Raw genomic sequence first — 12593 nt, 5'->3', positions numbered from 1 at the left:
ACTCAGACATGTTCTCTTAGAGAAAGCTGGATTCTAAAGGCACAAAGATCAACCAAAAAAACAAACATGAAACATTTTTGTGGTCTCAGTACCATGATCTTGTCAGTAAAGCGACGGTCTATGATTAAATCCAGATTGAGCTGTTTCCTGTTAGCGTGCTAACCCACAGGACAGGCTCAGGCCTCCGTGTCTTGCTTTCTAAGTCTGGGTTATTAAGCACTTGTCTGACAAGGGTTCCACCCCTTTCGTCTTAAACTTTAATTCAAAGTTACTAAGATAATATAAGCAAAAACAGGTCCTAAAGTCTCTTAAAACACTTACAGACCTATTGAATCTTTTCTTGCAAAAATGAAACTTTTAACATTTTAGCTTCTCTTGTCGGGTCATATGGCAGAGTATTTTTTGTGTTTCCCCTCTGTACAGTTTCATTTCAAAATAATTTCAGTGGTAAGCAGATCATTTTAAGTTTTTGTTTCATAAGAAATGTACTCTATTTGAATGTTGGCAAATTAGAAGTCATCAGATCTTTCCCCTGCCATAATAAGCAGATATTAGGATATTTAGCAGATCTACAGAAAATGACATTAAGCAAATTCTCTGATAACTTAACATGCATTGTTATTTTTTGTGAGAATGATTGTAGGCACAAGAGCAATTCTATACTTATTTTATGATATTGTCATTGATGTTCACTTTGAAAATTATTTTTTAAATCTAAATTTTCAAAATATTTTATTAGTCTTCTGTTAGGTCATATGTGGTTCTTCCTAATGCACAGATGCAAACCCTGAGGAACAAATACTGTTAAAGGGACTTACGGGAATCATGTATGCATATTGAAATTTTTTCCGAGTAGGAAAGTACTGAAAGAGAGGGGCTGGGTTAATGAGAAACATAATTCCATTCCCAAGGGAGAACCCTGGCTTTCTGCCAAATCTTTGCTTTCTGGCAGGAAATGGGACCCACTTCATCAGGTCCTTTGACAAGCATTTTTCTCTGTGTTTGAATTTTGGGACACGTCAATACTCAGTGAAAAAATAGTTCTTTTAAATAATCATCACTTTTGATAAGAAGGATTTAGAATTAAAGTAGAGTTTCCATTGTAAATAAAATAAGAATCATCAAATTTCAACATTGTTTGGTAAGGGAACACTGATATTATCACAAGGCAAGGAAGCTTGATTTAAATCAGAGTTTGACTATCCCTAACCACTGAGAAGCCATTCCTTTTATTGTTGTTAATATTTAACATTGAAGTATATTTTCATGTTTTTTTTTGTTTGTTTGCTTTTGAGATGGAGTCTTGCTCTGTTGCCCAGGCTGGAGTGCAGTGGCACAATCTCCAGCCCACTGCAACCTCCGTTCCTGGGTTCAAGTGATTCTCCTGCCTCAGCTTCCTGAGTAGCTGAGACTACAGGCACGCACATTACACGTGGCTGATTTTGTATTTTTAGTAGAGATGGGGTTTCACTATGTTGGCCAGGCTGTTCTTGAACTCCTGACCTCAGGTGATCTACCCACCTTGGTCTCCCGAAGTGCTGGGATTACAGGCGTGAGCCACCGCTCCCATCCTGAAGTATATTTTCTAACTGCTACTTTTGAATATCATGCAGGCTGACAATTATTTTGGCCAGGTCTTTTGAAGTGACAAGGTACAAAACACAAAACATCCTTACATTTTTGTATTAATAAAGAGATCAAAGGAATACACATTTGAAAATAAAAATTAACATTATATTTTATAATGTTTTGATTTTTCTTTTTTTAAATGAAAAGTGGTAAATATGAGTTAAGTTTTAAATGCATTACAGTAATTTAATAAGCCAAAATTTTTCAAAGTATGTGCATTCTGAAGTTCTGCAAGATGCTCTGAGACTAAAGAGAAATCCATCTGGAAATGCTGCATACCATACCCCTCTCTTGGAGTTGATTAACACCGTTGGCATATGAGAAATTCTGCAGTAAAGAGATATCATTGACTTTGTTGAACTCTATAGTTCCCAAACTTGACCATAGGAGTTTTTTTTGGAACTAGTGTTTTACGGCACACGCTTCAAGCAACAGTGAACCAAATAATTAATAACATGTAGAATTCTAAACCATATATCTTTTTCACTTATTGTTTCTGATAAAGTTAATTGGAACTTCTGGGGAACAGATGGGTACTACAAGGTTTGTTCTAAAACTACATATAGAGTGATAAAGAACAGCTATTAGACCCTGATCTGAGTCAACAGTCTTAAGAGGCCTAAAGAAACGTTTGCTATTTTGCCTGAACCAGATCCCTCTCCCTAGAAAACTTTCAGAAATTAAATAAAGAGATAAAGCCATCTACCACATAAGCTGGAGTCTTAATTTTAATTCCTGTTAGCGGTTTGACATGATGACATTAAGCTATTCTAACCCCCTTCTGAAAGCAGTTGCCACCACTCTGGTCTTTCTGAAAGCAATCCATCTGTTAGTTTCCTTCCAGTAGTTTGATTTCTGACAGGCCAGGTGAAGGAAAAGCAAACATGCTACTTAGTAAGCACAATATCATCATTAGAGATCCACTTCTTTCTTCTTTGTGTCTCTTCTTTAATTTTCACATGTGACTATTTCAATTTAGGAAATCTGACATAAAACAATTCAACTTGCGATTCAGATAAACCGCCTGGCGATTGTTCGCATCACTTAGGATTATTTTTGCTTTAGAAATAGACCTCCTCTCTTTAGAGCAGTTTCCTTAGTGCCTATGAAGGATGAGTTCAACTTTCAAAATTGCATCTCTGTATAATTTGTTAGGCACAGATTTACTGCAGAATGTAAGGCACACCAATATTTTTCTTCATTTTAATTCTCTTCCCTTATACTCAAATTTTAAGCTGTGAAGATTTTATTACCAATGAATTTTTATGTATTATGGTTTATATCTACCAAGGTACAATTATATCTACCAATATTCATTTACAGTTTCATTTTCATGTGCTAGCTGCTTCTTGTGAGTAAATGTCTTCTTTTAGACTTTGCAAGTTTCCAGAAGGCAGGGTCATACACCCACCCACCCTTTTCATCACTCCCCAGAGCTTAACCCAGTGGTGCTTGGTACAACCATTTTCTCAGTCAGCTCTGTTGATTGCTGATGATATTGAATCAAAATGCACATTGCCGTCTGTGGACTGAAGAAAGTCAGATCATGATTCCATCTCCATAGATTTCCACGGAGAATATACTCCAACCATGGCCAGTTTTTCAAGCTATCAACATGATGTCAACTGGCTCACACAAATTCTTAAAATTTAACAATCCTCTCTCCAAAACCAGTATGACTCAGCTCCAGCACTCCACCATAGGAGCTGTCTTTAGGAATGAGTGTGCAAAAAATTTTTTCCCATTCTCTAGGTTGCCTGTTCACTCATAGTTCAACCATTGTGGAAGACAGTGTGGCGATTCCTCAAGGATCTAGAACCAGAAACACCCTTTGTCCCAACAATCCCATTACTGGGTATATACCCAAAGGATTATAAATCATTCTACTATAAAGACACATGCACACGTGTGTTTATTGCAGCACTGTTCACAGTAGCAAAGACTTGGAACCAACCCAAATGCCCATCAGTGATAGACTGGATAAAGAAAATGAGGCACATATACACCATGGAATACTGTGCAGCCATAAAAAAGGATGAGTTCATGTCCTTTGGAGGGACATGGATGAAGCTGGAAACCATCATTCTCAGCAAACTAACAGAAGAACAGAAAACCAAACACCGCATGTTCTCACTCATAAGTGGGAGTTGAACAATGAGGACATATGGACACAGAGAGGGGAACGTCACACATGGGGGCCTGTCGGGGGTGGGGTGACAGACTAGGGGAGGGATAGCCTTAGGAAAAATACCTAATATAGATGATGGGTTGATGAGTGCCACAAACCACCATGGCATGTGTATACCTATGTAACAAACCTGCATATGTATCCCAGCACTTAAAGTATAATTTAAGAAAAAAAAAAGAATAAAAAACTCCAACAACAACAACAACAGAAAAGAATGAGTTTGTCCAGGTGCAGTGGCTCACGCCTGTAATCACAACACTTTTGGAGGCTGAGGCGGGCGTATCACCTGAGGTCAGGAGTTCAAGACCAGCCTGGCCAACATGGTGAAAACCTGTCTCTACTAAAAATGCAAAAATTAGTCGGGCATGGTGATGGGTGCCTGTAATCCCAGCTACTCGGGAGGCTGAGGCAGGAGAATTACTTGACCCCAGGAGGTGGAGGTTGCAGTGAGCCAAGATCGCATCACTGCACTCCAGCCTGGGCGACAAAGCGAGACTCCATCTCAAAAAAAAGAATGAGTTTGAAAACTTTCCATGGAACAAAACAAAGGGAATGCTTGCTAAACCTGATCCTGGTATCATTAAAAATGTGCTTGGTAAAATTATATCAGCAAACTAGTTCTTGATAGGGGAGTAAGTAGAAGCAAATGTAACCATTATGAAGTAATACCTCTACTTCTAGAAAGGTAGGAAACACGCATACCTCCACGACCACCACCCTACCACACTAAACTCATAGGAGAGAGCATTGCCTTATATGACGTGTAGAGAAATTAAATAAGAGTGAGGGTAAGCTGCATGCAGTGGCTCACACCTATAATCCCAGCATTTTGGGAGGCCAAGGCGAGAGGGTTGCTTGAACCCAGGAGTTTGAGACCAGTCTGGATAACATAGCGAGACACTATCTCTACCAAAAACAAAAATACAAAAATGAGCAGAGCATGGTTGCCTGAGCCTGTAGTCCCAGCTACTTGGGAGGCTGAGTCAGGAGGATCACTCGAGCCCAGGAGCTCCAAGCTGCAGTGATCTGTGATCACACCACTGCTCTCCAGCCTGGGTAACAAAAGGGATAAATAAATAAGAATGAGAGGAAACATAACAGGCTATGGCCTTCAACTATTTCAATGCTTCCAATTTTACTTTAGGGAGTCATTTCTCCTTATGATAATTGTTAATTTATTATACAGGTTGAAGGGGACCAGCTGCCTCCAGGACACACAGTCAGTCAATATGAAACCTGTAAGATCAGGACCATAAAAGCTGGCACCTTGGAGAAGCTTGTGGAGAACCTGCTGACAGCTTTTGGGGACAATGACTTTACCTATATCAGCATCTTTCTTTCAACGTACAGAGGCTTTGCCTCCACTAAAGAAGTGCTGGAACTACTGCTGGACAGGTAAGAATGTAAAGGAGCTTTTGAGTTGAAAGAAATGTAGGCTGATTATGGAGTGGAGCACGAGGTTCTGAATCACCTGCACTTGGTATTCGGAGAGAGATATGTGAGGAAAGATTAACGGGAAGGGATGACCTTTGGCACAAATGAAAAGAAGATCATTCAGGAGCCACTTATGGTCTGTTGCTGGGGAAAAATATCTCCTAAAAGATTTATAAAAGAGTTGAGAGTGGATACCTTAAATCTAGATTCAGTTGCTTTATGGATTTACTATTTGCCACCCTAAATTTCTCCATATTTTTATAATTTTATATTATTCAGTAAATAATCAGTTGACCAAGAATTTTACTGGGATGTTGTGGGGATGAAATGTGCTAATATGTGTGAAGTGTGGAGCTCATTCTTAGATCCACAGGAAGCAGCTTAGGAATGGTGGCAATGATGATGCGATAATGATGATAACTATTAACAGTCAGCATGTATTGGCTGTTTTAAGGATCTGCACATAAATATCCTTGATCCGTATTTTTAAGCTACTTATTACATAGAGCAGTATACATTGATATTTACACACTGTTAAACTTTAGATTTTCCTCTTTATTTCTGTTTTATTTAGAATTAAACTTGATCTTTTAGAAAATATCATTAAATCAACTTGATACTGGGAGGAAGAAAGCTGTCAGCCAAACAATTGTTTTAGAATCAGGAGAATCCTCATCTAAATCCTTATATTCTGAGGTTTCCTGCATAAGGAAGGAAATGAGATACGGCTTTCTGTTGGGCTTGTTGAGTATTGATGTTTGTTAACTAAATTTTTTTATTTTGAAAGTAATCTGTGCTCATGCTAAAAATTCTTACACTGTGGAAGAATATGCAAAATATTAAAGTTTGTTCATATTGCTGCCTTTTCCCCAAATAACATTTATTAGATTTAAAAATATTAGTAGTAAGAAGAAAATTAAATAGACCATCAACTAGGCAAATAACACATATTAACATTTTAAAAATAGAGGTAATCCATGTATATGGTGAAAAGTTCCATCAGCCCAGATAATTATAAAAATAAAAAGTAAAATTTTTTTCTCCAAGCTCCAATCCCATTCCTCCCAGGAAATCACTGTAAACCATCCTTTTGTATTTTTCCCACACTTTTGGGTGTATAGAAAGTATGTATCTATATATACACACATTTATGTACTGTATGTTGTATATATGATATGTTTATATATTTATCATATGACACATATACTTACCTATGATACAGATAGCATCACAGTACATAGTCTGTTCTGCAATTTTCATTAAAAAAATTTTTTTTTCTATTTTTAGAGATAGGATCTTGTTCTGTTGTCCAGACTGGACTGGAGTGCAGTCACACAATCATAGCTCACTGCATCCTCAAACTCCGGGGCTCAAGAGATCAGCCTCAGCCTCCTGAGTTGCTAGGATGACAGGTGCATGCCACCACACCTGGCCAATTTTCAATTTTTACTTATCTGCATATCTTGGAAATTTTTTACTCATTAAGTGAATTAGTATATATAAAAGGCTTAGAACAGTGGCTGGCATATTGAAAGCTCAAAAAATGTAATTCTTATTTCAAAATCAGCACGTGTAGATGAATCTATCATAATCTTTTCAATAGCTTTATAATATTTATTGAATGGGTTATTATATGGATGGACATTTAAGTTTTCTCCAGTTTTTAATTTTTTTTTTTTAGTTGTTGAGATGGCATCTCGCTCTGTCTCCAGGCTGGAGTGCAGTGGCGTGATCTCGGCTCACTGCAACCTCCGCCTCTTGGGTTCAAGCAATTCTCCTGCCTCAGCCTCCTGGGTAGCTGGGATTACAGGTGCATGCCACCACACCCAGCTAATTTTTGTATTTTTAGTAAAGACAGGGCTTTACCATGTTGGCCAGGATGATCTCGATCTCTTGACCTCATGACCTGCCGCCTCAGCCTCCCAAAGTGCTGGGATTAGACTTGTGAGCTGCTGCGCCCAGCAAATTTGTTTTTTAAACTTTGTAAACAGTACTGCAAGGAGCATTTTTGAATATATATCTTTGGAATAGTTGGTTGAGAATTCTATAGGATAATGTCATAGAAGAGTCACTAATGGGTCAAAGTATATCAGCATTTAAAGATTTGAAAGATAACTGCCAGATTGCACCAATGACATTCCTGTCCACAGAAAACGGGAATGCCTGTTTCCTCATTTTCCCCACACTCTTGCCAACTGTGGATATTTTCTCTCTACTTTTGAAACTGTCTTTGCCATGACCTGACCACTGACAAATGATAGCTTGTTGTTTTTGAATTTGTGCTTCTTACATTTATGAGTGAGGTTTAGCATCTTTTAAAATTCTTATTGGCTGTTTGTGTTTTCTTTTCTGTGAACTGCCTTTTCATATCCTTTTGCCTATTTTTCTTTTGGACTCTTTTCATCCAATTATTGATTATCTAATTATAACTCTGCATATTAAGGGAATTAGTTTGTTGCTTATCATATGTTAGAAATATTTTCCTAATTTTTCCATTCGTTTTAAAAGTTATTTATTAAAATTTTTTATAATGACATTAACATTTTTTGTGTAGTCATATCTATTAGTCTTAAGAAATACCTTTAATAATCAAGTTATATTCCAATATAAGTAAGGTTATTGACAATAGTGGGTTTTCTCTCAAAGTAGTTTACTCGTAAGATGCATATAGAGTAAGATTATTTGGATCAATGGTTATTAATATGTTAATCTTCAAGAATACTCACAAAATGTCTGTTCTTTGTCATACATTGATCTGGTTATGATACTTTGAGCTGCAGCACAGATAGGAAGTTCTGTAGCTTTTTTCATAGCAGTGCTTGACAAAATAGGCCTGGAATATAAACTTGGATTGGTGAGGCATTTCTTTATATAGGCAGGATCTTATGTAATAGATCATACCTGTAAGTAGAAATTGAAAAATTATATGAATTTTATCTTTTTGGTATTTCATGTTTATAAAAAAATGCAGTATGCTGTTGGCAGGCAGTATGAATTGACTGTTCAAAACGTTAAAAAAACTCCTACAAGTTTACTTTGGAATTGGTAACCTCTTCTATTTATGGGGTGACTATTGATAATAGGCCACAGATGTCCACAGTCAATAAAGGAGTGCACGTAAATTCCAGCTGTTCATCCTAAATAGAGAACATATACACACAGGAACTGGAGTGTTTAGTCTATGACTCATGTACATCCAGCTTTTGATATTTTTTAAATCTTTTCTTTGTTCTATTATAGAGGATAGATATTTTTGCTTTTTAAAACACTAACTGGATGACTGACTAACACTGAAAATGAATCAAACTGCATTTAATTCAAGCTGTCATGTAAGATATAACTGGAGAGTTAGGATTTATTTTGTACCATTTGGATGGGCCAAGACTTGGCCTTGAATTTAATCTCATAAACAGATCCTTTGCTTGCTTCTGAAATGAATGGAATTGACAAGTACTCAATGCCTACACAATACCCAGCTTCTGCAAGACACCATGCAGATGGAACTCAGAAATATGAGACTTGTTTCATGCCTTGAGATAGTTTAGAGGTAGATTTACTATGAAGCCACTGGTACTTAACCTCCAGGGGCACTCACTTGGAATGCCCTCTGCATAATTTTATATTCATGATTTTGTATTCTTTTTCTTTGAGAGGATCCCTCAGATTACATATGGCTTCAAATTACATATCCATAAGACCTGGATCCACCCCTCAGTACTTAATATTTTACTGCAAAAGATAACATATTAAGGCTTGCATTTCTGAAACAAGTAGATAACTGCTTGAGATGGTATTAGATGAAGTTCTAACATGTTCTGCAGATGAAACAGGATATAGAAGTTCAGAGAAATAAATCTCATTTATTTAGATTATTCTGCAGAAATTGGGATTTGTTCAAATAAGTACAAACCTCAACATGAGTATTTCTTCCTTGCTTCATTTCCTACTCACACTTAGATCTTGAGCCAGGCTTCAGTCTTGATTAAATTTAACCAAAATGCACATTCTGTGAAACAGTGGGTTCTTAAATTTGTTGTTGAGACTTTTAATGTCTATAATTAAGAGGAAGCAATTATGTTGTATAAACTTGCCTATTCTGAAGATGAGCATTTGAAATATTATTTTGTCAGTAGATTGTGGTAGACTTGTTTATGGGTCTCTGACATAATTTTAAAAATAATTTCTTTTGGTTTCTTAATAGTAGTTTGCTTATCTGTTGTGAAATTAACACTGAGAAGCTATTACAGCATGTGCTAATCATACAATAATCAGTCAAGAATAGATTGAAGACAGATACTGCAGTATTTATTTCCCACCGGAGAAGCTTATTTGATGTCAAGCTTTGATTTCCCTTAAGACTTCTAATAATGTGGGTTTTCTCATATGGAACTATTTGCTTTCTGGGATTTATTTTTTATCTTTTGACAGTTTTTTATTCTGCTATAATATGAGCCTTTTGTGATTGGCCAATAGACAGTGGTTTGAATTCACGTATAGCTAATTCCATGTGTTTGCTTTACCCCTTACTTGGGGTGATCATTTCCCAAGGACCCCTGTTTCCTGTGCTTCTCAACATGGCTCAGAGTCCACATTGGCCTACTTTTAACCCAAGAGAAAGTTCTTGAATTCTGGGCCAGCAGTTTGTGTTGGGGCTTTGAGATTTTCTTTTATCTAACTTCAAACATACACTCACTCAGTTAAAAATCTGGCCAGGCGTGGTGGCTCACATCTTTAATCCCAGCACTTTGGGAGGCTGAGGCAGGTGGATCACCTGAGGTCAGGAGTTTGAGACCAACCTGGCCAACATGGTGAAACCCCGTCCCTACTAAAAATATAAAAATTAGCTGGTATGGTGGCAGGCATCTGTAGTCCTAGCTACTCGGGAGGCTGAGGCGGGAGAATCGCTTGAACCTGGGAGGCAGAAGTTGCAGTGAGCTGAAATTGCACCAGCCTGGGCGACACAGTAAGACTTGGTCTCAAAAAAAATCATCTGTTCTCTCCACCATACCGTTTTAAACATAAGGGTGTTAGATACTACTGAATATGCCCAACCTCAAATGTAGGGAGAAACCTACTTTAATTAGTGACCTTCAGTGAGAGCCATGAAATGTTGGCACAAGTATCTAGAGTTTTCTTCAGATAGCTGTCACAGTAGCTCCCTTTTGGGCCATTTCTTGAACATTCTCTCTTTCTGTGTTATGCACTCTAATATCAGAATTAAGCAGAATGAGCTGAGTGCAGTGGCTCATGCTTGTAATCCCAGCACTTTGAGAGGCCGAGGTGGGCGGTTCACTTGAGGCCAGGAGTTTGAGACCAGCCTGGCCAACAAGGCAAAACCCCATCTCTACTAAAAATACAAAAGTTAGCTGGGCGTGGTGGTGCATGCCTGTAGCCCTAGGGAGGGTGAGGCAGGAGGATAACTTGAGCCTGGGAAGCGGAGGTTGCAGTGAGCTGAGATTGTGCCACTGCAATCCAGCCTGGGTAACAAAGCGAGACCCTGTCTAAAAGAAAAAAAAAGTAAGCAGAATGCCAACAAGAACCAGAGTAGGGGTTAACTAGGTCTCCAGAAACCTTTGCCAAGCTGATGGCACTCAGGTCACACTGTGGAAAGCACTGAGTAATAGTCTGAATTACTCCCTTAATTTCAAATGAATTCTCCCAGTGGAGGACATTCGGGGTTTTTAAAGGTTGGAGCCATTTGTAAACACTGTGCTTTAAGATTATCTGACTTAAATTTGCTTGCTTATGGTGCAGAGAAGAGACTAATTCAGTAGGTCTTTGAACTTATTTCTTCTTCCCATGTTTGCTTGCCATGTGTTTTCACAGGCTTCATCTCATTTAGTTCACTTATTTTTACCCCTATGTTTACAGATTAGAAAATTGTGGCTCAGAAACATTCAATCAGTAAGTAGCAGAGCTAGAATTAAAACCTACTCCTTTCTGACTTGGAAGCTCTTTCCAAGTGTACAATATCACCTTCCTTGATTTGTTAATATCACCTTTAAAGGAACCCTTTTTTGGGAATCCTTTTTAGCCATCCTTTTCACTACTACCTCAAGTGATTTTCCCTGGAAACTGTATTTCCCAAGGGCTCCTCCCTTCACACAGTTGTGAGCAGTTCACTTGAGCATCAGTGCTGTTATTTGTCTACTCAAGCAATATTTATCAGCTCTTTAATGTGTACTATGTACTGTACAAGATGCTGTGTGTATAATGGTGGACAAACCTGCCTTCTTCATGCTGAATGTCTAGTGGGAAAGAGTAACATTAAACAAATCAGTGTGCAAATACATTTATATAATTAAAATTGATAGACCACTGGGAGATAAAAGGTTCTATAACACAGAGTTATAAAGGATATTTTGGAGAGCTGTACCCAAATAAAACTGAATGTTGGCCAGGATCTTAGGTGATCACTTAGATCATGGCCCATAAAGGTAATTGCTCTGTCTGTGTGTTTGGAGTGTTTCTGTGTACTGAATGGGCCTGGCCAAATCCCTGACCTCGATCAGCTTTTCCTGAAGGGTCAGGGATAGCAAATGAGAGAGCACGGGTGGATTTAAGTAAGTATAGTACCACTGTGGGAACAGAAACCTTAAATCCATTCTTTATGTCGCCTGGAGTAACATTTTCATATGCAAAACCTGACATACCAATAACCAGCAAAACGGAGCTGCCTTTGTTAGTGCAACCAGTTCCTCCACAGTGTAGAGAGGAGTTGATCAGATATAAAGCTTGAAAATTTTCATTTATTTCCAAGGATTTTGTCATAGATGTCAAACAGACTTTTCAGAATTTTAGGATACATTATGGGAAAAGCAATTTTTCCTGTCTTTTTTTTTACCCATGAGATTCAGATTTAAGGCATATAGTATAATGGTTAAGAACATGGGCTTAGGAGTCAGAAATTTGAATTTTATTCCAGTTTTGCACTCCTTACTTGCTCTGCAGTATTGGGCAGTGAATTTATCTTACTAGCTTCAGTTTTCCTCATCTATAAAATAACAAAAATAGCACCTAATTTATAGAGTTATTATAAAGTTTGAACATGATAATATAGGTAAAATTTGTAGTATAGTGGCTGAAAAATATTAAGTGCTTAAGAGATTACTATTACCTTGTTTTCTTTCTTCAAGGCATTTATTATTATTTGAAATTACCTTATTTATCTTGCTTATTTCATGACTGTCTTTCCCACTCAGAGACCATGTTAGTCTTGTTCATTGCTCTACCCTCAAAATGGTGCCTGCAGTAGGTGCTTAGGAACTATTTGTCTAACAAATAAATAATGGTTATCATTATTCATGCCTGTTCCAAGCAGGTGCTTTGGAAGGTCCAGCAG

General features: G+C 37.6%; 1 protein-coding gene across 10 annotated transcripts in view; it reads left to right on the top strand.

Moving 5' to 3' along the window:
* RGL1 (ral guanine nucleotide dissociation stimulator like 1) overlaps positions 1–12593 on the top strand; it is a 291840-nt gene that overhangs the window by 205897 nt on the left and 73350 nt on the right. For all 10 annotated transcript variants that reach the window (XM_003815617.5, XM_003815619.5, XM_014342149.4 and 7 more), the window contains one exon: positions 5004–5212. In XM_003815617.5, coding sequence (XP_003815665.1) covers positions 5004–5212 — 209 coding nt within the window. The remainder of the gene's footprint in view (positions 1–5003; positions 5213–12593) is intronic.

Source organism: Pan paniscus, chromosome 1 (assembly GCF_029289425.2).
Source record: "Pan paniscus chromosome 1, NHGRI_mPanPan1-v2.0_pri, whole genome shotgun sequence".
Classification (NCBI taxonomy): Eukaryota; Metazoa; Chordata; class Mammalia; order Primates; family Hominidae; genus Pan; species Pan paniscus.
This window is presented reverse-complemented; position numbering and strand designations above follow the sequence as displayed.